Source organism: Gasterosteus aculeatus, chromosome 7 (genome assembly GCF_964276395.1).
Source record: "Gasterosteus aculeatus chromosome 7, fGasAcu3.hap1.1, whole genome shotgun sequence".
NCBI lineage: Eukaryota > Metazoa > Chordata > Actinopteri > Perciformes > Gasterosteidae > Gasterosteus > Gasterosteus aculeatus.
In genome coordinates, this window is record NC_135694.1 from 3,041,007 (window position 1) to 3,067,827 (window position 26,821).

Genomic DNA, 26,821 nt, shown 5'->3' on the forward strand with positions numbered 1-26,821 from the left:
AAACACTGCTTAGACCTGTTTATTTATTTATTTATTAATGATGCATAAAATGATCAAACATTACAAAATGTATTAAACACAAACAGCACCTGGTAAACCTTTAAACATGACAAAAATAAACATGATTGTTGGAGAAATATGTTGTTCAATAACAGATTAAAAGTGTATAAAATGCGTAAAGATTTTTTTTATCAGAAACAAAAGAAGATTATTTCATATTAAATAATATCACCAACGCATTGAAGCTCAAAGACGTCAAACTTCTTTTTTCTGCTTTTCAAACCAGCCTCCATTCAAAGTTTTCTACAAAAGCTTTAAAAAAACAAAGTAACTGAGGAGAAAAAATTAAATGTACAGTAAACACTAAATACTAACATTAGAATAAGAATATATGTAATAATCAAGACTATTTTCACCAAGTAAAACCTATAAAGACTTATGATGTATTTCCTTTAAATTATCTTTTCATGGGTTAACTACAAAACACTGTCTCATATCAGGAAAGAGGAAGTTCACACAATCATTACTCAAAAAGACAAAGATGTGGTTTTTCATGTCGTCATCCGTTCCCCTGGTTCTGTCCATGCAGATGTTTTATTCATCTGAACAAAGAGAGAAGGAAAAGAGATTGAAGGTTATTTAAGAGTAACAGGTGTAAGTGTTGTGTTTGACCTTTGCTGCCTGCTGGTAGTAATACACAAGTACACTCACATTGTACTACATGGTCTGTTGTACTTGAAGTACCTGCAGCTGTTTCCATCATCACATTTTGGTAATCGCTCTCCTCTGGTTCATCATTCGTCCCTGTTAGAAGGATCAGATGAATGCATGAAGAGACACTTTGTTCTCCTTTATTAAAGCTCTGCTGGCCTACAAAAGCATCTCAACTACTGCAGCTTGTTCCCTTATAGAAGTATTCACATTAGCCATCAACGTCTTTAAGCTCAAACACAGAATCTGTGACATCATCGATACACTTTGTCTTTCATTTAAAGGACGGTCAACCAGTCACATGATCATCTGATTCTAGTATTTAACAGCTGTGTGATGAACACACAAGATTTACTGCACCTGGTTCACATTGTCCAGAGCCTCTGATTGTTTCATAGAGACAAGAATCACCTGCAGAGCAGTGACGATAAAGACGAGGTCATTCAATCATTTGTATGAATTATATAATCTGCTCAAACAGATAATCAGAAATGTAAATGCATGAAAGTAAAGAACATATTAAATAAATCAGGATTAAAACTGACCATGAAGAAGAGCAGCGTAATGTCCGTCTTGAGTTTCACCCTGGTTGATCATGTGGTCTGTAGCTGGGCTCTGATTGGTCCTCTGAGACCTTGTGGGTCCAAAACATGAAGTAAATACAGAGGATTGAATGAGGAACATGTAAAGTCCTGCTGCCGTGTTCAGAGGGAGAGAAGAGAGGCTTGTACCAACCTGCTGAGGCTTGAAGCTGCAAGAAAAAGGTTTCACATTGTTAATTAATGAGTGTGTGTAATAATATGTGTGACTTTGACTTATTTCAGTGAAATCAGTCTGATATCAGAAGGAAAAGATCTCACCTTTTGACTTTCTGTAGCAACACAGAATCAGCAGCAGGAGAATAATCAGTAAAACTCCAGAAACCAGACCAACCACCAACAGCAGGAGAAACACAGAGCTTGATGCTGCTTCTTCAGGATCTACACACAAGTACACACCAACCATGAAGAGATACACAAGTACTACAACACACACACTCAAATACACTCACATGAACCTTTGATCACACAACATTCACCTTTCACTGCTGCTCATGTTAGTTTCATTTGTGTCTTTAAACACTAAACTAAACAATATATTTTTATACATCTTAGTTGAAGACTGCAACAAACTATATTGTTGAATCTTTGGTAAACTAAATATTGAGTTAAACTCCTTATAACGTCACCTTAAAATATCAGCACTCTACAATAAGATGTGTAACTACTTTAGATGTAAAACCTTTAAATGAATATAAACTCACTGTGTGTAGTGATGTTGGCTGCATTGCTGGACTGTGTTGCAGACTCACACCAGTACACTCCACTACTCGCTCTAGTGTCGGTGTTGCATGTGGATCCAGTCATTTGTCCCCAGTAAGAACAGGATGACATGAAGCCAGATTCATCAGCCTTCATCACTTTCCACTCAGTAGAGTTTCCCTCACAGCTCAGTGACAGTGACTCTGTGCTGAAGTGCTGCAGTCTGTGAGGACTCACTGTGAGAGACGCTGCTGGATTCACACCTGAAAACACGTCATTAGGAGACACACACAGGACAAACAATGTCAACACAAAAAGGACATTTATTCTCTTGTGCAAGAATATAAAAGTGTGAACAAACTCACCTCCAGACCAGACAAACTTCACATCACTGTACAGAGTGTAAAACACAGGATCTCCTCTTCCAGCTCTGCACACATATCCTGCTGTGTGTGTCTGTCCATGAAGAATGTAGGAATCCTGTTCAGTCCCAGTGGTGTTACCAACTAGAAGCTCATAGGTGTAGTTGAGTGACAGTTCTGGAACAGCCTGATACCAGAAGAACCTCCATCCTGCAGACGGAGGTTCAACACTGCAGGTCAGAGTCACTGAGTCTCCAGGACTCGTCCATGATGGAGACACTGTGAGGACAGGCTGAGGGACATCTGTTGGAAAGAGATTTCACAGAATAAAGACGTGTTGTGATGAGTCCTTGGTGGATTACTTTCACTGCTGATGTCCACCATTCTGTTTTGATTATTTCAAATATAGATACTGACATACCTGATGTTTTTACTGTGAAAGCATCACTCCATTCTGTTGTAGAGGCTCCATCTTTCAGTCTGCCCTTACAGCTGTAGTCTCCTCTGACTGATGATGTAATCATGGATTCTCTTGGGTTTGGAGGTGTGTAATAGTCGGGTGTTCTCCATTCATACTCCCACTCAGAGCCTCCTCCCTCCTCTATTCCACATGTGAGAGTGATCGTCTCTCCAGAGTAAATCTCAGGCCAGTCGTGTTGCAGAGTCACAACAGCTCTGTTTGTGACTGTTCATCATCATCAGGCCCCAAATAGAAAAGTTACACAAACAGAGTTTTAGTGTGAGTCTTAATCCTTATTCACAAATACTTTTTCTACATGTTTTGTTTCACATCAACTATCAGTTTAGTTCTTTACCGACTGGATGGCTGTACTCTGTGTAGTAAACTGGGGCTCCTCTTCCTCCTCTGCACCAGTAGACTCCTCCACCAGAGGGAGAGATGCTTCCACTCTGGAGGAGAACATCATCTCCTGTTTTCAGAGGTTCAGAGGTTTTGTCGTCTTTGTACCAGAAGTACTTCCATCCAGATGATGATGATGATGATGATGACTCCACAGAGCAGGTCAGGGTCACATGTCCCCCTACAGAGTATTTTCTCAGTTGGGCCTTTGGTTTTGCTGTTTTAATGTAGAACAAAGACAAAACAGTGTTATTATTGTGACTGTGAATTTGTCCATATATATATAATGTAGCAGAATGGAGCCTGTTATTGAAGCCGTTTGTTCTTAACTACCAAAATCACCCGTCAGTCAATCACGTGAGGGCGTCTCCCATAAATACGGTGGCGATTCCCCTGATTTCAATCTGACATGAAGACAGAGTTGCGTTGAGCGTCTGTCGGTGAGTTTCCTGTAACTCCGGGTTTTATTGTAATATGGCGTCACATTAATAACGTCATTTGTTACTTGGCCGCCGGTAGCAGCTTTGTTGGCTTCCCGCCTTCGGCAGCAGATGAATTCAGCCTGATCGGTGGGTTTGTCCCTTTCACGAGTCCCTGTCGTCCAAGTCTTGTCTATTTATTGATTGGACGTTGTCCTCTACCGCAGGGGACCGCTAGCGGGATTCGGGAGGAGCGCTGCTGTTTTGCCTCACGTCAATCGGTCCCACCTGAACACGGACTACCGTCGATTGGTGCCGTTCTTACCGACACCCGCCGCTGGTGCCGTGGACCGATGTCCCAGTGTTCTGTTCAAAGAGACGGCCCGTTTTAACCCTTTTACTGGGTCATCTGACGGTGACGTCAGGACCCCCTCTGGCATCTGGGCTCGTGTGAGGAGGTTATCCAGATAACTTATTATGAACTTATTATTAACGTAGTATTAACATATTATTAATGTATTGGTAACGTATTAACGTGTTATTAACGTTATCTTTATTTGTGTGGTGTTTCCCCGCTGAGACACAGTGTGAGTTGTTGGGTAACTGTCTGCTTCATGTTCGTAGGTGCTGTAAACGTCCAGGTGGTGGCGCTGGTGTCCTCGGGTGTGGGTTCCCCTTTTTGTGTGCTGTGTCTTTTGGGAAACTCTGTGCTTGGATCCTTCACGTGTGTGCGCGCAAATCTAAAATATTAAATATGTTGTCATTCATTGAAATATAAATACAGACATACCTGATGTTTTTACTGTGAAAGCATCACTCCATTCTGTTGTAGAGGCTCCATCTTTCAGTCTGCCCTTACAGCTGTAGTCTCCTCTGACTGATGATGTCATCATGGAGCCTCTTGGGTGTGGAGGTGTGTAATAGTCGGGTGTTCTCCATTCATATTCCCACTCAGAGCCTCCTCCCTCCTCTATTCCACATGTGAGAGTGATCGTCTCTCCAGAGTAAATCTCAGGCCAGTTGGGCTTCACATCAGCTCTGTTTGTGACTGTTCATCATCATCAGGCCCCAAATAGAAAAGTTACACAAACAGAGTTTTAGTGTGAGTCTTAATCCTTATTCACAAATACTTTTTCTACATGTTTTGTTTCACATCAACTATCAGTTTAGTTCTTTACCGACTGGACGGCTGTACTCTGTGTAGTAAACTGGGTCTCCTCTTCCTCCTCTGCACCAGTAGACTCCTCCGCCAGAGTGAGAGAAGCTTCCACTCTGGAGGAGAACATCATCTCCTGTTTTCAGAGGTTCAGAGGTTTTGTCGTCTTTGTACCAGAAGTACTTCCATCCAGATGATGATGATGATGATGATCGTGATGATGATGAAGACCCCACAGAGCAGGTCAGGGTCACACTTCCCGCTACAGGAGAGTATTTTCTCAGTTGGGCCTTTGGTTTTGCTGTTTTAATGTAGAACAAAGACAAAACAATGTTATTATTGTGACTGAATTTGTCCTCAGAGGCGCCGCAACGGAATCAGGTCACCAAGTCAACTGCCTCGGGCCCCGAGCTGAAGGGGGCCCCGAGGGACGGCTGACGTCAATGACAAAATAATGGAACTGCTTTAGACGCTGCAACGACAAGACATCGGAAACCCCCCTCGCAGGGCCCTTTACGTCACTGGCTAGCTGCTAGTAGGGGGCCCCGACAGACGGCTGATATCGCTCCATACCAGCGACACAACCTGAAACCCCCGTACACACCGCAACGACACGTCGGGAATCCCCCTAATGGGGCCCCTTACTAGCCGGCATGGACGTGCGTCCCGGTCAAACACACAGATGAAACAATGAAGCGAACACGTCTCTCTGTGCACACGACAAGACAAAAAACCAGAGGGTGAAGAGAGAAAACGCGACAGTAGGAATGTGGAAGCTACGTGTGTTACATTATGAACAAGTAGTGCTGCCAGCCAGCCTGCCACTTTATCCCAAACTCCCAGTCATCCACCAGCCACCAAACAAGTTCACTGACATTGAAAACATTAGTAACAGATGAGCTTCATACGAACACTGATCACAAATACAGGCTGCACATCAGATGAAACAGCAGAACCCACAAGAACACAGAAGCCAAACTCCAAACACCAACCAAATGAACGAGCAAATGTCACAATCCATGTCGCACAATGTGGTCAACTGATTGGCGCGTTTTGGTGGCTAACGCTACGTAGCATTATGCTACACGATGAAACAAAGCAAACACTCTGTAAAGTGAATTCAGACATTTTCTTCTAAACACGTTCAGAGCCACACGATACATTTTAAGTAAAAAAAGGCACAACTATTGGACTGTGGATATGGACCACGGTGTCATAGCAAGTCTTAAGTTCTTCCTTTCCACTTCAATTCCTCGTTTGTTTTTGCTTAGTTGCGTTTTCATCATTCTGAAACTTTTGCACATTTCAGTTATGTTTGTTTTTCTGTTATTTATATGTTGTGTGTGAACTTTGCATTCAGATTGTTATGTTATTTATTTTATATGTTACTTGTTTAATAAAAGATTTCTTTACTGATCCGTAGTCCTGGACTTCGTTTATCATGATTCTGGGGCCCCGTGGTCCTTCTTGCCTGAGGCCCCCAGAGGGTCTAGAAACGCTCCTGGATGTGAGTGAGGTTTAATCTTCAGGTGCAATTCCTGAGGTGCAAGAACCTGACAACTCCAATTACATCGTGGTCTAAATTCTATCCATGTAAATCTCTACGATTGCCACATATATCTCAAATAATCAAACTAAAATATTAAATATATTGTCATTAATTTAAATATAAATACCGACATACCTGATGTTTTTACTGTGAAAGCATCACTCCATTCTGTTGTAGAGGCTCCATCTTTCAGTCTGCCCTTACAGCTGTAGTCTCCTCTGACTGATGATGTCATCATGGAGCCTCTTGGGTTTGGAGGTGTGTAATAGTCGGGTGTTCTCCATTCATACTCCCACTCAGAGCCTCCTCCCTCCTCTATTCCACATGTGAGAGTGATCGTCTCTCCAGAGTAAATCTCAGGCCAGTCGTGTTGCAGAGTCACAACAGCTCTGTTTGTGACTGTTCATCATCATCAGGCCCCAAATAGAAAAGTTACACAAACAGAGTTTTAGTGTGAGTCTTAATCCTTATTCACAAATACTTTTTCTACATGTTTTGTTTCACATCAACTATCAGTTTAGTTCTTTACCGACTGGATGGCTGTACTCTGTGTAGTAAACTGGGTCTCCTCTTCCTCCTCCTCTTCCTCCTCTGCACCAGTAGACTCCTCCACCAGAGGGAGAGATGCTTCCACTCTGGAGGAGAACATCATCTCCTGGTTTCAGAGGTTCAGAGTATTTGTTGTGTTTGTACCAGAAGTACTTCCATCCAGATGATGATGGTGATGATGAAGACCCCACAGAGCAGGTCAGGGTCACACGTCCCGCTACAGGAGAGTCTTTTCTCAGTTGGGCCTTTGGTTTTTCTGTTTTAATGTTGAACAAAGACAAAACAATGTTATTATTGTGACTGTACTGAATTAATGGTTATTAAATTAATGAAGTAATGAGAACATTTCACCTGAAGGAGGCGCCACTGATAAACAATTAACAGAACACGTCCATCTGCACTACTTGCACTACATATTTATATTGGACTACTGCCACCTTATATTTATATATTATACATATCAGTAATGTTTATGCTTAGTTTTTGTGTTCTATTTTGTCCTTAATTTCTTTTTTCATATTTTTTTATATTTCTGTTGTTTATTGTATATCTATGTAACTGTAACGGAGACTAATTCCATGTGCAAACACATACGGCCAATAAAGCCGATTCTGATTTGTTCAATTTGTCTTATCAATAATGAATCAATCACTCATCTATAATTTCTCAGTAGGGATTAAATATCGGACGGTTTGTCTCATCATGTTAATGTTCTTTTCATAATCAGTCCATCTTTCTTTGGTTTATTTAAAATGATCAATATTATCTGATAATTGATCCTTTTAAACAAAGATCAGCTGACTAAACAGCATCAGTGTTCAACTTCAAGGTTCCTCTTAAAGTAGTTAACATTTATTAATTATCACTACATTATATCACATCAGCACTTTATTAAACAGGTTTATTAAATCAACACGTCTCATTAATATAAAAGTGCTTTAATGAACTCGTCGTGATGGTAAAACTTTGATCACTTACCTGATACACTTAGAGAGACTTTATTACTTCTTCTTGTAACGTTGGAAGACTTCTGAGAAGCAGCACACTGATATTCACCACTATCTCCTGTAGTTAGAGATGATAATGTATATGTATTTTCTGGTCTGTAGTTGGTCCAATGATCATTCAGATTGAATGAGTAAACCCAGTCAGCGATGTTTCCTTCCTGTGAGTCACATATGAAGGTAACTTTCTCTCCATTAAATAAAGGAGACCAGTTTGGCTCAATATGCAGCAAAGCATCTAGAAACAAACACAACATGCAAATAATGAATTGTGTTTCTTGTATTCATCATAAATGAAGTAAAGAGAACAGAGATATTAAATGTAAACAGTGATAGAAGGTGTTGAATCGTCTTGAGTGAATTTATCAAATAAAGAAAGTTGTATAAAAACCTTGAGCGTGTCCACAGTAGAGGAGAATATTCAGCACTAAAACAAAGTGAGAAACATCATCACGCATCATCAAACTGACAGAAACTATTAACTTCTGCCATTTAAAAAGTTGTATGTATGAAAACTATGATTTAAAGAGAGAAAGTACTCACAGAAAAGCCCCAACACACCAAACAAAGCGCGTCCCATCCTCACGTCCACGCTGACACTTTGCTTCTGAGAAACGCTTCGTGTCTGCAGACGGTTTCAAACGTGTGAAACATGAAGAGAAATGTGGAAATGCAAAGACAACATATGAATATTAGACGAGAGGTTTTCTCTAACTTCTGCTTCCGTTTATGGTCCGTGCTTCCTTCCCTTTTGACCCACCAGACGCTGTTAAACACGTCACATTTTAATGCTTATAGGAAATAAGACCAGTTCCAGTAGTCTGATTAATGCAGATATATTTAATGTCCTTTCTTCATACACGGTCATAAGCTAAAGGTTTCTGTAAAGGCAGCTGCAGGAAGTCAAAGGCCTCCCCTGTAATATTAATACACTTAATAATCCATAAATGATCCTTCTCACCAAACTGGGACGATTTCACAATAAAATCCACAAACAACTTGTAAATGTCGTCACTTCATGGTGAGATTCTGGCGTCTCGATGTCTCGTCTCCTACAGGAAGTGACTGTGCTCGAACAGGACACGAAGAGACAGACGGAAGAGGACGTGAAGAGAGACGAAAACCTCTCCATGCTCCTCGCCTCCTAATACTATATTATATTATATATATATATATAAATATTATAGATGTGTGATGTAGTTGCACTGTGCTGGTACACGTTTGTGATATTTTGTTAATATCTGAAAAAAGGAAAGAAAATATTTTTATCACATTAAAATGAATTGTTCAAACTCTGCTAACTTCTATATTCTTTATTCTACAGAAGCACTTTTAGTTTGACGTACATTCAGAGAGCCAGAGAAAGGTGTTTAATGTTTCACAATGACTGATATAAAACACCCTGTGAGGAAGAAGTGAATCACTGAAGCAGATTCAGAGGCTGAAACAGACCAAAATAAATCCACCAACGTTTAATTAGACTTAAATGTAGAAAGTGAGCCGTTTTATTTGATCAACCTTAAGGTTCCTTTTTGTGCATCAAAGCCACATTCAACTCTACCAGCAAACACCGCAGCAGGAGGAAGTGATGCATTCTGGGACGCCTCTTTCACCACAACTGAACCGTTGCCTCAGACGTGTGAATTAAAGTCAAATAACAGTTTGTTTTCGGTCTTTTTGAGTTGTTTTTTTGTATTTTTCCATCAAAAACAAAACGTCCAACTATACATTTAGAGAAGAAATGAATTGGCAGTAAAACGTTTAACTCTTGAAAAGAGGAAACAGTTCAGTCTCTTCACAGGCCTGTGGTCAGTAATGTAGAAGCCGCATTCGCATAAGACAAAAATAAAGAAGGAGCAGAAGAGAATTTCCACAAACTCTTTAGTTCCTCATCTGCAGCAGCATGTTGAGACAAATGGGACAAAACCATTCAGTTTAATACATATATGTGAGGTGTATAAATATATTATTATAACCAAATGGTGCAACATACAAAAGCAATCAGTCCCATAGAAACACTTTATAAACCTGGTGACACTTGGTGGTCGGATGATGTCACTACTTGAGGAGACTCTTCACTACAGACTCACAACCTCCAGTTCAACGTGATTCACACATAAACCACCTTCTAATCAATCCGTATGAATATGAATCAAAAGTTCACATTTCAACTAATTGAATCATGTTTGTTCTGGTAGTCGTGACATTGACATATTTAATCAGCAGTGACTTTAATGGGACATTTTGGATTTTAGGCTCAAACTCCAACAAACATCTCACGTCTGGATGTTTTTACAAATGAATCGGTTCTTGTGAGACTGATTTAAAAAAGAAAAAGGTCAAATACATTTGTGTTGTAAGTCTGAGGAGAAGAAGCAGAAAGCTTCTCAGAATCAGTCAAACTGTTCCTGTTCCCCTTCATACACAAGATGTGTTGCTACTGGTTACGTGGTGTCACATGACCACATTCACACCACAGCTGATGTGTGAACCCTGAGATGATGGTTGTAGATCTCGGAGCAGCTGCCAGGAATTGAGTCCCAGTACTGAGCAAGGAAGTCAAATACTAAGAAAAGTTTCAAGCTTAAAAAAGGGTTTTAAAAGTAGAACCAGTGAAGGAGGGACAGTTTCTGTGTCTCCCGGGTCTCCTGGACAGACACGTGCACAGATAGACCCCTACTGGTGCTCAAGCACCTGCCCTTTTGCCCTGGATGAGAAAAGTGCCCCTTCTGCTGGAGCACAATTGTTTCTTCATGCATCAATATTTCTGAATATAAATTACTCTTTGTCATCAATTCCCCCAAAATGTGTTTCTATATCCGACGGGGCGTTGCCCATCTGTGCTGATGTGAGGGTTCCAGGACAGAGGATGTCACATGTGTACAGACTATTAATAATTAGTCATTTGCGATTTTGGGCTAAACAAAATAAAATAAATTGGATGCCAAAAAATATCGCCCAAAGTTGGCTGGGATGGGCTCCAGCCCCCCCCGCGACCCTGTGTGCAGGACAAGCGGTTTGACAATGGATGGATGCCAAAAAAGAGGGACTCCAAAAGCAGAAGGGCGGGGAAAATATCCTGTGTTTTTTATTTATTGTTTTATTAGTATTTTTAATGTCATGAATAATTTTGGCGATGGGTTTTGTTTTGAGCACCTGCCCCCCAAAACGCTCCTGGACATGGCCCCCTGGGACAGAACCACAGCGGGCCGAGTCCCGGACTAAAGGAGGACTCGCAGGTGCAGGTTGTGGCACTCTGACGCCCCCTTGTGGTCCTCTGAGGACATTTCAGATTCAGCTGCTCGTGTTCTCCAGGTTCAGGTGGAAGAAGGACGTCCGTATCCTCATTCTGTTCATCTCTCCGGCTCCTCAAAGCTTCTATTGGGGGGATCTGGACCTTTTGGGCGCCTGCAACACACTGTACAAAGAGTTGATGTGGTCTTCCTCGCCCGGGGGGGCACCCTGTGAGCCCGACGCCTCTTCCTCCCCTTACTATACAGTCAAAAGTATTTGCCCCCTGCTGGTACCACGATTGAACTGAATAAACACGTTTTTTTGCAAAGCTGAGTTCAATTGCAATTACTTTTTCACACAGGGACAAGTACATTTGGATATTTTTCTGAAAATTAAATTACCATTTAAAAATGCTTTTCAGGTTCTCTTTGTCGGATTAAAATGAGTTTGTTATGAAATATTTGTTGACACAAAAAAAACAGGGTAAACACTTTTTCAAGTCACTGCATATATAAATCCTGCTCTAATAATACAAATCATCACGTAAATCTTACACATTGCCTCCGTGCTTTCAGACACATTGCTCGCGCTGACGTGGTTTTTTCCCCCGCAGACGACGGACGTGTTGTCAGTGAAAATGATGATGATGACCTTCCTGTTTGACCTCTGGGAGGTTTTGCAACCCGCTACGTCACAGACAGACCACGCCCACTCCTCCCCGACGGAGCAGTTGATCCTCATGATAGGTCTGGGGACAGTTTCTGCAACAGATACATCAGATATATTTGGGCTGCCTGCTGGCGCCCTCTAGTGGGCACTAGTAGCAACTACACGGCTCTCATAAAAAACTTGGCAGAGAAACCAGTGAGAAGAGACTTTTTAACCCTTTTTCAACGCATTAAGAACTATTGAAGCCCATTTTCGTCACTAAAAAAACGAAGGGTTGAAAAGTCCAAATTATGACTTCATATGTGCATGCGCAGGCTGCTTCATAGTTCGCTACAGTAACTTTACAGATTCTGCAACAGATACATTAGATGCATTTGGGCTGCCTGCTGGCCCCCTCTAGTGGCGACTAATAGAAACTACACGGCTCTCATTAAACGCATTAGGAACTCGGGCACGTGCACAGACATTTTGGGGCAGGTACTCAAAAAAAACAAAAGGGCACCCGTCGCCAAAATTATTCTTATATATTTGCAGGGCTGTAGTGGAGGGTAAACGCACGTAAATGCCGTTTACGCACCTCTGGAATTTTGGAAATAGCGTTTACGCACCTCTGAATAGCGTTTACCCACCTTTAAGTGGCGTTTACGCACCTCAAAGTTCCCTGCGCCTTGTATTCTTCCGTTGGAATAATCCGAAATAAACTTGGTGTAATTTTAAAACAGCTAAGACTACGTTTCCTATTGTTGAACATATAAACGCCGTAGTCTGAATCATGTTCATCTGCGCTGTATTACGGTCTGTGAGCATCCAATCAGTGCCTTGCGGCTGCAGCAGCGACACCAATCAGGATCCAGGAGGTGTGTAAACATACACGTTGTGGATTAGCCTGCCTGCCTACCTGTTCGGAATGTGTAATATTCGTGTGCGTGCACTGACATTTAACTGTCTAAGTACGACACGTACCAGTGAGTTTCTTTTAGTCGGCGCTGTATGCGTCCATCTTTATTAGTGCATATTAACTTCTGCGCATAAACGCGCACCTTGATGACCTCATCACAACATGACAGACATTTGAACCGGAAGTATCCAAGATACTACAGAATGGATTACCGCCGGTAATTAGCAATGGATATCAGGTGATATTTGAATAGACCATCGAGTGCTCCCACTCCCACAGAGGCCCGCAAAAGGCCTCAAGTACAAAGTAAGACTTTGTGTTCCATTGCTTCGCGTCGCACCGCGTCGAGGTCTGTATGATCACAAAATTCAGAGTTTACCCACCTCTAATTTTACCACTACAGCACTGCCTGTGGCGGTTTGATGGATCGGAGCTGGCGAGGGGCGCCCGGTGTTCATGACACGCTGACGACGCGGCGCGAGACAACAACCGCGGGGGTCACGTGACCACACCGGGATCCGCAGGGGGTCGTGGCCCGGAACACGGTGGGGAACGGAGGGAGCCGAAGGCGAGATACCAGCGATGCTTACGGATTCTATCGGTCGACGAGAGCGGGACACCGAACCACGGACATTTCCTTCTTACCGGAGACGTTGACCGGTAGGGGGACACGCGATGGGGCGGCCCCTCCTCTGATTGTGTGTGTGTTTTATTTAGTAATTGAATTGTCGTGCTGAAGGTTTACTATGAATTACTGTGTTATTTAAGGTGCTATAGAGTTCCATGCGTACCATGAATTGTGCACTTTGGGTTGCTGTGTTGTTGGAGTGGTTCTACATGTTTGAGGGTCCGGGCCAAACTAATAATATGTCCCCTACCTAGAGGTCAATGCTTCCCTTATAAAATGTTACCATTATAAAAGCATTTATCAAATCCTTCAGTCTGGTGATTGTGCTCCTCGAAGATCTGAACCTTTTTATTTATTTATTTTTTTAATGCAGTAGCTTCCCTAAAGGGAGTTAGTTTTCTACATTACGTGTATTTTAGCTGACGCTTTTATCCAAAGCGACTTACAATAAGTGCATTCAACCACAGGGATACAAACTCAGAACACGAAAGTGCCATTTCATCAAATAAGCCAATTCACAATTTGCTATAGATAACTTATAAGTACAATTTACGTGCTACAATCTTTTAGTCGAAGTAGAGGACAGCAAAGAGTCATGATCTAGTCGAGTGTTTTGCTCTCAGTGAGGGAGGAACGAGCAGTTTATCAGATGCAGAGCGGAGAGTGCGGGTCGGGATGTCGGGTCACAACTTGGTACCTGAAGCGACTTTACTCAAAGTGTGGAAGCCTCAGAAGCGTTTCTCAGAAGCAGAGTGTCAGAGTGGACGTGAGGATGGGACGCACTTTGTTTGGTGTGTTGGGGCTTTTCTGTGAGTACTTTCTCTCTTTAAATCATAGTTTTCATGGATCACAACTTCTTTTTTTTTAAGCCAGAAGTTAATAGTTTCTGTCAGTTTGATAAACGATGTTTCTCACTTTATTTTAGCGCTGAATATTCTCCTCTACTGTGGACACGCTCAATGTTTTTATACAACTCTTTATTTGATAAATTCACTCAAGACGATTCAACACCTCTCACTATTTTATTTGTATTATTACATACATGGCATCACAATTGCATTGCTTTGAAAAACACGTGCAGAGAGTTCATCATATATTAAAAGACATAAAATTATTTTTCATCGACGTGAAGAAAAAGTATACAAAAATATAAATGTATATAAAAGGTCATTTCAGATGTGGCTGCTTGTGATAAGAAGACGTCATTCTCAACATGCTCACTAGGGGGCAGCATCAATAACAAGAGCTGCTGTTAGTTGCACTTCAGAATAAACCGTTTTTTCTGTTGCAGCAGGAGATGTTTAGAAATCTTGTTCATTGATCACATCAGTGTTTCTCAAACTGTGGGACGCGACCCTCTAGTGGGTCGCAGTGGTTTTACAGGAGGGTCACATGGGGGAATTTTTTTAATCAGAATAAATGTGGAAGGCAACAAAGTCACTACCTGTACTTCAGTAAGTATGAAAGGGCCGTTTGATATTGTTCTAATATCTAAAATGATTCTAAGGGTTCAGCTGTTCAGCCCATGAAGTGATTAATACACTTAAAGAGACGTCACAAAGAGAGCTTTGCTTATGTTGCATGTTTTTACATTAAAGCGATATACTGAAATTTTTAAACTTTTTTTTTTTCTGACCCCAAAAGCATGAAAATGCTTTAAAATAAAACATTATAAAAACACTTGCACTGCATTATTTTAACATGGAGAATAAGCTGTTAAAGACGCTGCTGAAAGCATATTAAAGGAATAATAATTTTCATACACTTAATGGTTAAAAAACACTTAAAAATAAAACAAGATTAAAGATTTAGTTGAAACAATCTGCTAATTAACTGTACAAAATACTTTCTGCTATTCAGAGCACAAAGGTTCCCAAAAAGAATTCATTTAACAAGCCTCACACGTCCATTAAAGAGATCTCGTTGGTCGGTTTTGTCCACACGGATGTCTTTATTGATCTGGAAGAACCAAAGAGAAAAAACAATAGCGGTTATTTATATTTAGCTTGAAGGTGCTTTATGACGTTTAACTATGTGAAATAAACTGCTTTATAAATGGCTTCATCACCTCGAGATGTTCCTGGTTTGACTTCAGAATAAACAGCTTCCTCTGCTGCTGCAAATCTGGATTTTCCTATAAATGAAAAGATTTAATGTATATTTGCAAGTAGTTAGTTTAAAATAATAATGTATACGTTGTCCTGACTATTGTAAAACAATTAACACAAAATAAGAGTTCATTATTAATGAGAATAGTTTATAGTAATAAATGAAGGAGGAATAGACAGAAATTATTCTAAAAATAACAAACTACCATTTTCTAACTTTTAAAAGATGTTGTTTTGTTTTGGATGGAGACAGAAGTCACATCACAAGGAGTCGATACCTGATGGACTTTACTTACCTTCATTCCTCTTCTTCTTAGTGGGGGGGTGAACCTGGGCATACGTCACGTCTAAAGACACAAGACTCATTTTCAGTTGAATATCGATGGATTGATGAATATAGATGAATGAAATGTGGGATCCAATTATGTCTGTTTCATGACTGCATAGTAAGTTAATACTAATTTAAATGACAACTTTAAAAAGTCTAAAGTGTGTTATGTGCTTGTATGTAGGATGTGTACATTGCTGATTTCGGCACGTTGGATGACAGCATGAACGTGTTGAACTAGAGCAGGTAGCACCTGTTAAACAGCAGGAAGCTCTGCTGGCGTTGACTGTACCTGCAGCTGATGTCGTCCTCACATCCGAGTAAACGGGGCTCTCGTCTGGTTCATCGTGCTTCTCTGTCACAAAGACCACACGAAGAACTTTGCTAAGAAGAACAAATCATCTCAACTCTCAAAGGTAATTCTCACTGTAAAGTAAATCACCTACCCTTCTTTTTAAAGTGTTTGAGCTCAATCATAGAATATGTGAGGCTGGATTCATCTGAAATAAGAATTTATTGTTTTTAATTCAAGACAGTTTGCATTGACTTTGAATCATCCGATTCTAGTATTTAACAGTTGTGATGAACACAGGATTTACTGCACCTTGTTCAGGTTCTTCAGAGCCTCCGATTGTTTCATAGAGACAAGAATCACCTGCAGAGCAGTGAGGATAAAGACGAGGTCATTCAATCATTTCAACCAGAAATGCAAATGTTAGCTTTAAGGTAAAGAACTAATTATTAATGTAATAAGTCCGCCTGGAGTTTCACCCTGGTTGATCATGTGGTCTGTCGCTGGGCTCTGATTGGTCCTCTGAGACCTTGTGGGTCCAAAACATGAAGTAAATACAGAGGATTGAATGAGGAACATGTAAAGTCCTGCTGCCGTGTTCAGAGGGAGAGAAGAGAGGCTTGTACCAACCTGCTGAGGCTTGAAGCTGCAAGAAAAAGGTTTCACATTGTTAATTAATGAGTGTGTGTAATAATATGTGTGACTTTGACTTATTTCAGTGAAATCAGTCTGATATCAGAAGGAAAAGATCTCACCTTTTGACTTTCTGTAGCGACGCAGAATCAGCAGCAGGAGAATAATCAGTAAAACTCCAGAAACCAGACCAACCACCAACAGCAGGAGAAACACAGAGCTTGATGCTGCTTCTTCAGGATCTACACACAAGTACACACCAACCATGAAGAGCTACACAAGTACTACAACACACACACTCAAATACACTCACATGAACCTTTGATCACACAACATTCACCTTTCACTGCTGCTCATGTTAGTTTCATTTGTGTCTTTAAACACTAAAATGAATAAAACTATATTGTCTCACGCAAACAAATAGTTTAATTCAGTTACACCTTTTGTAACTCAGACTGTAACACATATTACAAAGAAAACATCTTCTACTCGTACTCACGTTCCACTGACAACCAGCTCTCTGCTGAGGTCAAAGTCTCCAAACCTGGAGGTGATTTCCTTCCTCTACATTTATAAAAGCCTTCATCTGACTTAGTAACTGCAGAGATAAGCAGCTCCCCTCCGACACCATTTGGGAGGAGTTTGTCATTTTTATAGAAATCCACTTCATCAAGAAGTTCTTTTGTCCTCAACGTGCAGCCAAGAGTGACCGAATGTCCCTCAGTCACAGGATGGACAGAACTCACCAGGATGACATCACCACCTGTAAAGAGACCAGAGGACAGGAAGTCAAACAAGCTGATGTCCAATGAAGAGAAGACATTTATAGTTTACATTTGTTGTCCACATTCACACAGTAGCTGAGCGAATAGCTGCATTTCATGGATGAAAGAGACGGCCCTTTGGTGACGTACATGCTCACAGTTACAGAGAAATGATACTGAAACAAACTAAATATTGAGATAGTCCTTATAACGTCACCTTAAAATGTCAGCACTCTACAATAAGATGTGTAAATGCTTTAAATGTCAAAACTCTGTCAAAAAATGTTTTTTACTTATTAATCGCAAATCATTAATCTCGATTAATGGCGATTAATGAATGTTTTTGTTGTTACAATGTTGTTTATATTGAATGTTTGTTTTTGTTATAAAGACTACAACTTAAAAGTAATGAGTAATCACTTGAGGAAGTGTGTTCAAACCTGAAGACACGTCATTAGGAGACACACACAGGACAAACTATGTCAACACAAACAGGACATTTATTCTCTTGTGCAAGAATATAAAAGTGTGAACAAACTCACCTCCAGACCAGAGAAACTTCACATCACTGTACAGAGTGTAAGACACAGGATCTCCTCTTCCAGCTCTGCACACATATCCTGCTGTGTGTGTCTGTCCATGAAGAATGTAGGAATCCTGTTCAGTCCCAGTGGTGCTACCAGCTAGAAGCTCATAGGTGTAGTTGAGTGACAGTTCTGGAACAGCCTGATACCAGAAGAACCTCCATCCTGCAGACAGAGGTTCAACACTGCAGGTCAGAGTCACCGAGTCTCCAGGACTCGTCCATGATGGAGACACTGTGAGGACAGGCTGAGGGACATCTGTTGGAAAGAGGTTTCACAGAATAAAGACGTGTTGTAATGAGTCCTTGGTGGATTACTTTTACTGCTGATGTCGTCCATCTTTTACTTCAACTGTGTAAACAGGTGTGATGGGACACTGTCTAAATATATTAACTAATTAAACAACTCAAATATTCTGTTTTGATTCAGGGAAATAAAAATTATGGCTAACAGGTTGTTGTGTGAGTCTTAATCCTTATTAACAAATGTTCTACATGTTTAGTTTCATATGAACTATCAGTGTAGTTCTTTACAGCAGCAGCGTTCTCTACAGCTCCCAACAAAACCTTCAACAAACTCCAGTGTGTTCAGAACTCTTTTGCTCGACTGTTCACATCCACCGTCGCTATGAACACATCAGCTGGACCTTTGCAACCTCCACTGGCTAAAATACAGGATAGACCCCTGAACCACGTGGCCCCTCCCTTCCTCTCAGACCTCCTCCCCTCCACGCCCGACCCGTCGCCTCAGGTCCTCAGTCAATCACGTGAGGGCGTCTCCCATAAATACGGTGGCGATTCCCCTGATTTCAATCTGACATGAAGACAGAGTTGCGTTGAGCGTCTGTCGCTGAGTTTCCTGTAACTCCGGGTTTTATTGTAATATGGCGTCACATTAATAACGTGATTTGTTACTTGGCCGCCGGTAGCAGCTTTGTTGGCTTCCCGCCTTCGGCAGCAGATGAATTCAGCCTGATCGGTGGGTTCGTCCCTTTCACGAGTCCCTGTCGTCCAAGTCTTGTCTATTTATTGATTGGACGTTGTCCTCTACCGCAGGGGACCGCTAGCGGGATTCGGGAGGAGCGCTGCTGTTTTGCCTCACGTCAATCGGTCCCACCTGAACACGGACTACCGTCGATTGGTGCCGTTCTTACCGACACCCGCCGCTGGTGCCGTGGACCGATGTCCCAGTGTTCTGTTTTACAGAGACGGCCCGTTTTAACCCTTTTACTGGGTCATCTGACGGTGACGTCAGGACCCCCTCTGGCATCAGGGCTCGTGTGAGGAGGTTATCCAGATAACTTATTATTAACGTATTATTAACGTATTATTAACTTATTATTAACGTATTATGAACTTATTATTAACATATTATTAACTTATTATTAACTTATTAACAACGTTATCTTTATTTGTGTGGTGTTTCCCCGCTGACACACAGTGTGAGTTGTTGGGTAACTGTCTGCTTCATGTTCGTAGGTGCTGTAAACGTCCAGGTGGTGGCGCTGGTGTCCTCGGGTGTGGGTTCCCCTTTTTGTGTGCTGTGTCTTTTGGGAAACTCTGTGCTTGGATCCTTCACGTGTGTGCGCGCAAATCTAACATTTTAAATATGTTTTCATTCATTTAAATATAAATACTGACATACCTGATATTTTTACTGTGAAAGCATCACTCCATTCTGTTGTAGAGGCTCCATCTTTCAGTCTGCCCTTACAGCTGTAGTCTCCTCTGACTGATGATGTCATCATGGAGCCTCTTGGGTTTGGAGGTGTGTAATAGTCGGGTGTTCTCCATTCATACTCCCACTCAGAGCCTCCTCCCTCCTTTATTCCACATGTGAGAGTGATCGTCTCTCCAGAGTAAATCTCAGGCCAGTTGGGCTTCACAACAGCTCTGTTTGTGACTGCTCATCATCATCAGGCCCCAAATAGAAAAGTTACACAAACAGAGTTTTAGTGTGAGTCTTAATCCTTATTCACAAATACTTTTTCTACATGTTTTGTTTCACATCAACTATCAGTTTAGTTCTTTACCGACTGGATGGCTGTACTCTGTGTAGTAAACTGGGTCTCCTCTTCCTCCTCTGCACCAGTAGACTCCTCCACCAGAGTGAGAGAAGCTTCCACTCTGGAGGAGAACATCATCTCCTGTTTTCAGAGGTGCAGAGTATTTGTTGCGTTTGTACCAGAAGTACTTCCATCCAGATGATGATGATGATGATGGTGATGAAGACCCCACAGAGCAGGTCAGGGTCACACGTCCCCATACAGGAGAGTATTTTCTCAGTTGGGCCTTTGGTTTTGCTGCTTTAATGTAGAACAAAGACAAAACAATGTTATTATTGTGACTGAATTTGTCCTCAGAGGCGCCGCAACGGAATCAGGTAACCAAGTCAATTGCCTCGGGCCCCGAGCTGAAGGGGGCCCCGAGGGACGGCTGACGTCAATGACAAAATAATGGAACCGCTTTAGACGCTGCAACGACAACACATCGGAAACCCCCCCTCGCAGGGCCCTTTACGTCACTGGCTAGCTGCTAGTAGGGGGCCCCGACAGACGGCTGATATCGCTCCATACCAGCGACACAACATGAAACCCCCGTAGACACCGCAACGACACGTCGGGATTCCCCCTAATGGGGCCCCTTACTAGCCGGCATGGACGTGCGTCCCGGTCAAACACACAGATGAAACAATGAAGCGAACACGTCTCTCTGTGCACACGACAAGACAAAAAACAAGAGGGTGAAGAGAGAAAACGCGACAGTGGGAATGTGGAAGCTACGTGTGTTACATTATGAACAAGTAGTGCTGCCAGCCAGCCTGCCACTTTATCCCAAACTCCCAGTCATCCACCAGCCACCAAACAGGTTCACTGCACATTGAAAACATTAGTAACAGATGAGCTTCATACGAACACTGATCACAAATACAGGCTGCACATCAGATGAAACAGCAGAACCCACAAGAACACAGAAGCCAAACTCCAAACACCAACCAAATGAACGAGCAAATGTCACAATCCATGTCGCACAATGTGGTCAACTGATTGGCGCGTTTTGGTGGCTAACGCTACGTAGCATTATGCTACACGATGAAACAAAGCAAACACTCTGTAAAGTGAATTCAGACATTTTCTTCTAAACACATTCAGAGCCACACGATACATTTTAAGTAAAAAAAGGCACAACTATTGGACTGTGGATATGGACCAAGGTGTCATAGCAAGTCTTAAGTTCTTCTTTTCCACTTCAATTCCGCGTTTGTTTTTGCTTAGTTGCGTTTTCATCATTCTGAAACTTTTGCACATTTCAGTTATGTTTGTTTTTCTGTTATTTATATGTTGTGTGTAAAGTTTGCATTCAGATTGTTATGTTATTTATTTTATATGTTACTTGTTTAATAAAAGATTTCTTTACTGATCCGTAGTCCTGGACTTCATTCATCATGATTCTGGGGCCCCGTGGTCCTTCTTGCCTGAGGCCCCCAGAGGGTCTAGAAACGCTCCTGGATGTGAGTGAGGTTTAATCTTCAGGTGCAATTCCTGAGGTGCAAGAACCTGACAACTCCAATTACATCGTGGTCTAAATTCTATCCATGTAAATTACGATTGCCACATATATCTCAAATAATCAAACTAAAATATTAAATATGTTGTCATTAATTTAAATAAAAATACTGACATACCTGATGTTTTTACTGTGAAAGCTTCACTCCATTTTGTTGTAGAGGCTCCATCTTTCAGTCTGCCCTTACAGCTGTAGTCTCCTGTGACTGATGATGTCCTCATGGAGCCTCTTGGGTTTGGAGGTGTGTAATAGCCGGGTGTTCTCCATTCATACTCCCACTCAGAGCCTCCTCCCTCCTCTATTCCACATGTGAGAGTGATCGTCTCTCCAGAGTAAATCTCAGGCCAGTCGTGTTGCAGAGTCACAACAGCTCTGTTTATGACTGTTCATCATCATCAGGCCCCAAATAGAAAAGTTACACAAACAGAGTTTTAGTGTGAGTCTTAATCCTTATTCACAAATACTTTTTCTACATGTTTTGTTTCACATCAACTATCAGTTTAGTTCTTTACCGACTGGATGGCTGTACTCTGTGTAGTAAACTGGGTCTCCTCTTCCTCCTCTGCACCAGTAGACTCCTCTACCAGAGGGAGAGATGCTTCCACTCTGGAGGAGAACATCATCTCCTGTTTTCAGAGGTTCAGAGGTTTTCTCGTCTCTGTACCAGAAGTACTTCCATCCAGATGATGATGATGATGATGGTGATGATGATGATGATGAAGACCCCACAGAGCAGGTCAGGGTCACACGTCCCCCTACAGAGTATTTTCTCAGTTTGGCCTTTGGTTTTTCTGTTTTAATGTAGAACAAAGACAAAACAATGTTATTATTGTGACTGTACTGAATTAATGGTTATTAAATTAATGAAGTAATGAGAACATTTCACCTGAAGGAGGCGCCACTGATAAACAATTAACAGAACACCTCCATCTGCACTACTTTTACTACATATTTATATTGGACTACTGCCACCTTATATTTATATATTATACATATCAGTAATGTTTATGCTTAGTTTTTGTGTTCTATTTTGTCCTTAATGTCTTTTTTCATATTTTTTTATATTTCTGTTGTTTATTGTTTATCTATGTAACTGTAACGGAGACTAATTCCATGTGCAAACACATACGGCCAATAAAGCCGATTCTGATTTGTTCAATTTGTCTTATGAATCAATCACTCATCTATAATTTCTCAGTAGGGATTAAATATTGGACGGTTTGTCTCATCATGTTAATGTTCTTTTCATAATCAGTCCATCTTTCTTTGGTTTATTTTAAATGATCAATATTATCTGATAATTGATCCTTTTAAACAAAGATCAGCTGACTAAACAGCATCAGTGTTCAACTTCAAGGTTCCTCTTACACTAGTTAACATTTATTAATTATCACTACATTATATCACATTAGCACTTTATTAAACAGGTTTATTAAATCAACACGTCTCATTAATATAAAAGTGCTTTAATGAACTCGTCGTGATGGTAAAACTTTGATCACTTACCTGATACACTTAGAGAGACTTTATTACTTTCTCTAACGTTGGAAGACTTCTGAGAAGCAGCACACTGATATTCACCACTATCTCCTGCAGTTAGAGATGATAATGTAAATCTATTTTCTGGTCTGTAGTTGATAAACCAATGATCTTTCCATCTGAATGAGTAAACCCAGTCAGCGTTGTTTACTTCCTTTAAGTCACATATGAAGGTAACTTTCTCTCCAGTAAATAAAGGAGACCAGTTTGGCTCAATATGCAGCAAAGCATCTAGAAACAAACACAACATGCAAATAATGAATTGTGTTTCTTGTATTCATCATAAATGAACTAAACAGAACAGAAATATTAAATGCAAACAGTGATAGAAGGTGTTGAATCGTCTTGAGTGAATTTATCAAGTAAAAGTTGTATAAAAACCTTGAGCGTGTCCACAGTAGAGGAGAATATTCAGCACTAAAACAAAGTGAGAAACATCATCACGCATCATCAAACTGACAGAAACTATTAACTTCTGGCATTTAAAACGTTCTATGTATGAAAACTATGATTTAAAGAGAGAAAGTACTCACAGAAAAGCCCCAACACACCAAACAAAGCGCGTCCCATCCTCACGTCCACGCTGACACTTTGCTTCTGAGAAACGCTTCGTGTCTGCAGACGGTTTCAAACGTGTGAAACATGAAGAGAAATGTGGAAATGCAGAGACAACATATGAATATTAGACGAGAGGTTTTCTCTAACTTCTGTTTATGGTCCGTGCTTCCTTCCCTTTTGACCCACCAGACGCTGTTAAACACGTCACATTTTAATGCTTATAGGAAATAAGACCAGTTCCAGTAGTCTGATTAATGCAGATATATTTAATGTCCTTTCTTCATACACGGTCATAAGCTAAAGGTTTCTGTAAAGGCAGCTGCAGGAAGTCAAAGGCCTCCCCTGTAATATTAATACACTTAATAATCCATAAATGATCCTTCTCACCAAACTGGGACGATTTCACAATAAAATCCACAAACAACTTGTAAATGTCGTCACTTCATGGTGAGATTCTGGCGTCTCGATGTCTCGTCTCCTACAGGAAGTGACTGTGCTCGAACAGGACACGAAGAGACAGGCGGAAGAGGACGTGAAGAGAGACGAAAACCTCTCCATGCTCCTCGCCTCCTAATACTATATTATATTATATATATTAATATTATAGATGTGTGATGTAGTTGCACTGTACACGTTTGTGATATTTTGTTAATATCTGAAAAAAGGAAAGAAAATATTTTTATCACATTAAAATGAATTGTTCAAACTCTGCTAACTTCTATATTCTTTATTCTACAGAAGCACTTTTAGTTTGAAGTACATTCAGAGAGCCAGAGAAAGGTGTTTAATGTTTCACAATGACTGATATAAAACACCCTGTGAGGAAGAAGTGAATCACTGAAGCAGATTCAGAGGCTGAAACAGACCAAAATAAATCCACTAACGTTTAATTAGACTTAAATGTAGAAAGTGAGCCGTTTTATTTGATCAACCTTAAGGTTCCTTTTTGTGCATCAAAGCCACATTCAACTCTAACAGCAAACACCGCAGCAGGAGGAAGTGATGCATTCTGGGACGCCTCTTTCACCACAAGTGGACCGTTGCCTGAGACGTGTGACTTAAAGTCAAATAACAGTTTTCAGTCTTTTTGAGTTGTTTTTTTGTATTTTTCCATCAAAAACAAAACTTTGTCCAACTATACATTTAGAGAAGAAATGAATTGGCAGCAAAACGTTTAACACTTGAAAAGAGGAAACAGTTCAGTCTCTTCACAGGCCTGTGGTCAGTAATGTAGAAGCCGCAATCGCATAAGACAAAAATAGAGAAGGTGCAGAAGAGAATTTCCACGAACTCTTCACAAAACCATTCAGTTTAATACATATATGTGAGGTGTATAAATATATTATTATAACCAAATGGTGCAACATACAAAAGCAATCAGTCACATAGAAACACTTTATAAACCTGGTGACACTTGGTGGGCGGATGATGTCACTACTTGAGGAGACTCTTCACTACAGACTCACAACCTCCAGTTCAACGTGATTCACACATAAACCACCTTCTAATCAATCCGTATGAATATGAATCAAAAGTTCACATTTCAACTAATTGAATCATGTTTGTTCTGGTAGTCGTGACATTGACATATTTAATCAGCAGTGACTTAAATTTTTGGATTTTATGCTCAAACATCTCACGTCTAAATGTTTTTACAAATTAATCGGTTCTTGTGAGACTGATTTAAAAAAGAAAAAGGTCAAATACATTTGTGTTGTAAGTCTGAGGAGAAGAACCATAAAGCTTCTCAGAGTCAGTCAAACCGTTCCTGTTCCCCTTCATACACAAGATGTGTTGCTACTGGTTACGTGGTGTCACATGACCACATTCACACCACAGCTGATCCGCTTGTACAGACGTGTCGTACTCTGTGATGTATGATAACGTTTTAATTCTAAGAAGTAGAAGTTAAGTTCAATAATCTGCAAAAACAAGTCATTGTGACATTGATGCAACAGTGCACGTGAACCTTGAGTGGACGGGGAGGGCCACAGTTTTTTTTTATAATGTGTCTCCCGGGTCTCCTGGACATGGCCCCCTGGGACAGAACCACAGCGGGTCGAGTCCCGGACTAAAGGAGGACTCGCAGGTGCAGGTTGTGGCACTCTGACGCCCCCTTGTGGTCCTCTGAGGACATTTCAGATTCAGCTGCTCGTGTTCTCCAGGTTCAGGTGGAAGAAGGACGTCCGTATCCTCATTCTGTTGATCTCTCCGGCTCCTCAAAGCTTCTATTGGGGGGATCTGGACCTTTTGGGCGCCTGCAACACACTGTACAAAGAGTTGATGTGGTCTTCCTCGCCCGGGGGGGCACCCTGTGAGCCCGACGCCTCTTCCTCCCCTAACTATACAGATAAACGTATTTGCCCCATGCTGGTACCACGATTGAACTGAATAAACACGTTTTTTGGAAAGCTGAGTTCAATTGCAATTACTTTTTCACACAGGGACAAGTAGATTTGGATATTTTTCTGAAAATTAAATTACCATTTAAAAATGCTTTTCAGGTTCTCTTTGTCGGATTAAAATGAGTTTGTTATGAAATATTTAGTGACACAAAAAAACAGGGTAAACACTTTTTCAAGTCACTGTATATATAAATCCTGCTCTAATAATACAAATCATCACGTAAATCTTACACATCGCCTCCGTGCTTTCAGACACATTGCTCGCGCTGACGTGGTTTTTGCCCCCGCAGACGACGGACGTGTTGTCAGTGAAAATGTTAATGATGGTGACCTTCCTGTTGAACCTCTGGGAGGTCGTGCAACCCGCTACGTCACAGACAGACCACGCCCACTCCTCCCCGATGGAGCAGTTGATCCTCATGACAGGTCTGGGGACAGTTTCTGCAACAGATACATCAGATGCATTTGGGCTGCCTGCTGGCGCCCTCTAGTGGCAACTCGTAGAAACTACACGGCTCTCATAAAAAACTTGGCAGAGAAACCAGTGAGAAGAGACTTTTTAACCCTTTTTCAACGCATTAAGAACTATTGAAGCCCATTTTCGTCACTAAAAAAACGAAGGGTTGGAAAGTCGAAATTATGACTTCATATGCGCATGCGCAGGCTGCTTCATAGTTCGCTACAGTAACTTTACAGATTCTGCAA

General features: G+C 41.1%; 2 protein-coding genes across 15 annotated transcripts; both read right to left on the minus strand.

The window, feature by feature from the left end:
- Nucleotides 1–3: 3 nt before the first annotated feature.
- Nucleotides 4–24,239, minus strand: LOC120813962 (B-cell receptor CD22-like). 14 transcript variants are annotated; one of them, XM_078105514.1, is made up of 21 exons: nt 24,099–24,239; nt 23,687–23,768; nt 23,535–23,570; nt 23,121–23,204; nt 22,127–22,405; nt 21,733–21,996; nt 20,081–20,353; nt 19,693–19,950; nt 6,887–7,162; nt 6,493–6,756; nt 4,831–5,112; nt 4,443–4,700; nt 3,190–3,453; nt 2,796–3,059; nt 2,015–2,677; nt 1,572–1,691; nt 1,447–1,462; nt 1,257–1,345; nt 1,072–1,122; nt 712–804; nt 4–602 (listed from the first exon to the last, which is right to left on the minus strand). In XM_078105514.1, exons 2-21 carry the CDS (start codon nt 23,721–23,723, stop codon nt 595–597), a joined length of 3,879 nt encoding a protein of 1,292 aa, XP_077961640.1. In that variant the 5' UTR covers nt 23,724–23,768; nt 24,099–24,239; the 3' UTR covers nt 4–594. The 14 variants fall into 14 exon arrangements, with proteins under 14 accessions (XP_077961640.1, XP_077961639.1, XP_077961636.1 ...); XM_078105513.1 differs by having other exon boundaries at nt 20,081–20,350; nt 23,121–23,384; XM_078105510.1 differs by having other exon boundaries at nt 23,121–23,384.
- Nucleotides 14,348–16,900, minus strand: LOC120821277 (uncharacterized). The gene is made up of 9 exons (XM_078105610.1): nt 16,823–16,900; nt 16,698–16,713; nt 16,547–16,596; nt 16,380–16,430; nt 16,222–16,275; nt 16,029–16,130; nt 15,744–15,794; nt 15,408–15,473; nt 14,348–15,298 (listed from the first exon to the last, which is right to left on the minus strand). Exons 3-9 carry the CDS (start codon nt 16,557–16,559, stop codon nt 15,291–15,293), a joined length of 345 nt encoding a protein of 114 aa, XP_077961736.1. The 5' UTR covers nt 16,560–16,596; nt 16,698–16,713; nt 16,823–16,900; the 3' UTR covers nt 14,348–15,290.
- Nucleotides 24,240–26,821: the final 2,582 nt, after the last annotated feature.

Coding starts and splice junctions, on each gene's coding strand:
- LOC120821277 (XM_078105610.1), bottom strand. Junction 16,131..16,221: donor CAAACACTTTAAAAAGAAGG/GTAGGTGATTTA, acceptor TCTTTGTGACAG/AGAAGCACGATGAACCAGAC. Junction 15,795..16,028: donor AGCTTCCTGCTGTTTAACAG/GTGCTACCTGCT, acceptor TTGTGTCTTTAG/ACGTGACGTATGCCCAGGTT.
- LOC120813962 (XM_078105510.1), bottom strand. CDS start 23,723: ATGGGACGCGCTTTGTTTGGTGTGTTGGGGCTTTTCT. Junction 5,113..6,492: donor TTTCACAGTAAAAACATCAG/GTATGTCGGTAT, acceptor TCTACATTAAAA/CAGCAAAACCAAAGGCCCAA. Junction 1,692..2,014: donor AGCCAACATCACTACACACA/GTGAGTTTATAT, acceptor ACTTGTGTGTAG/ATCCTGAAGAAGCAGCATCA.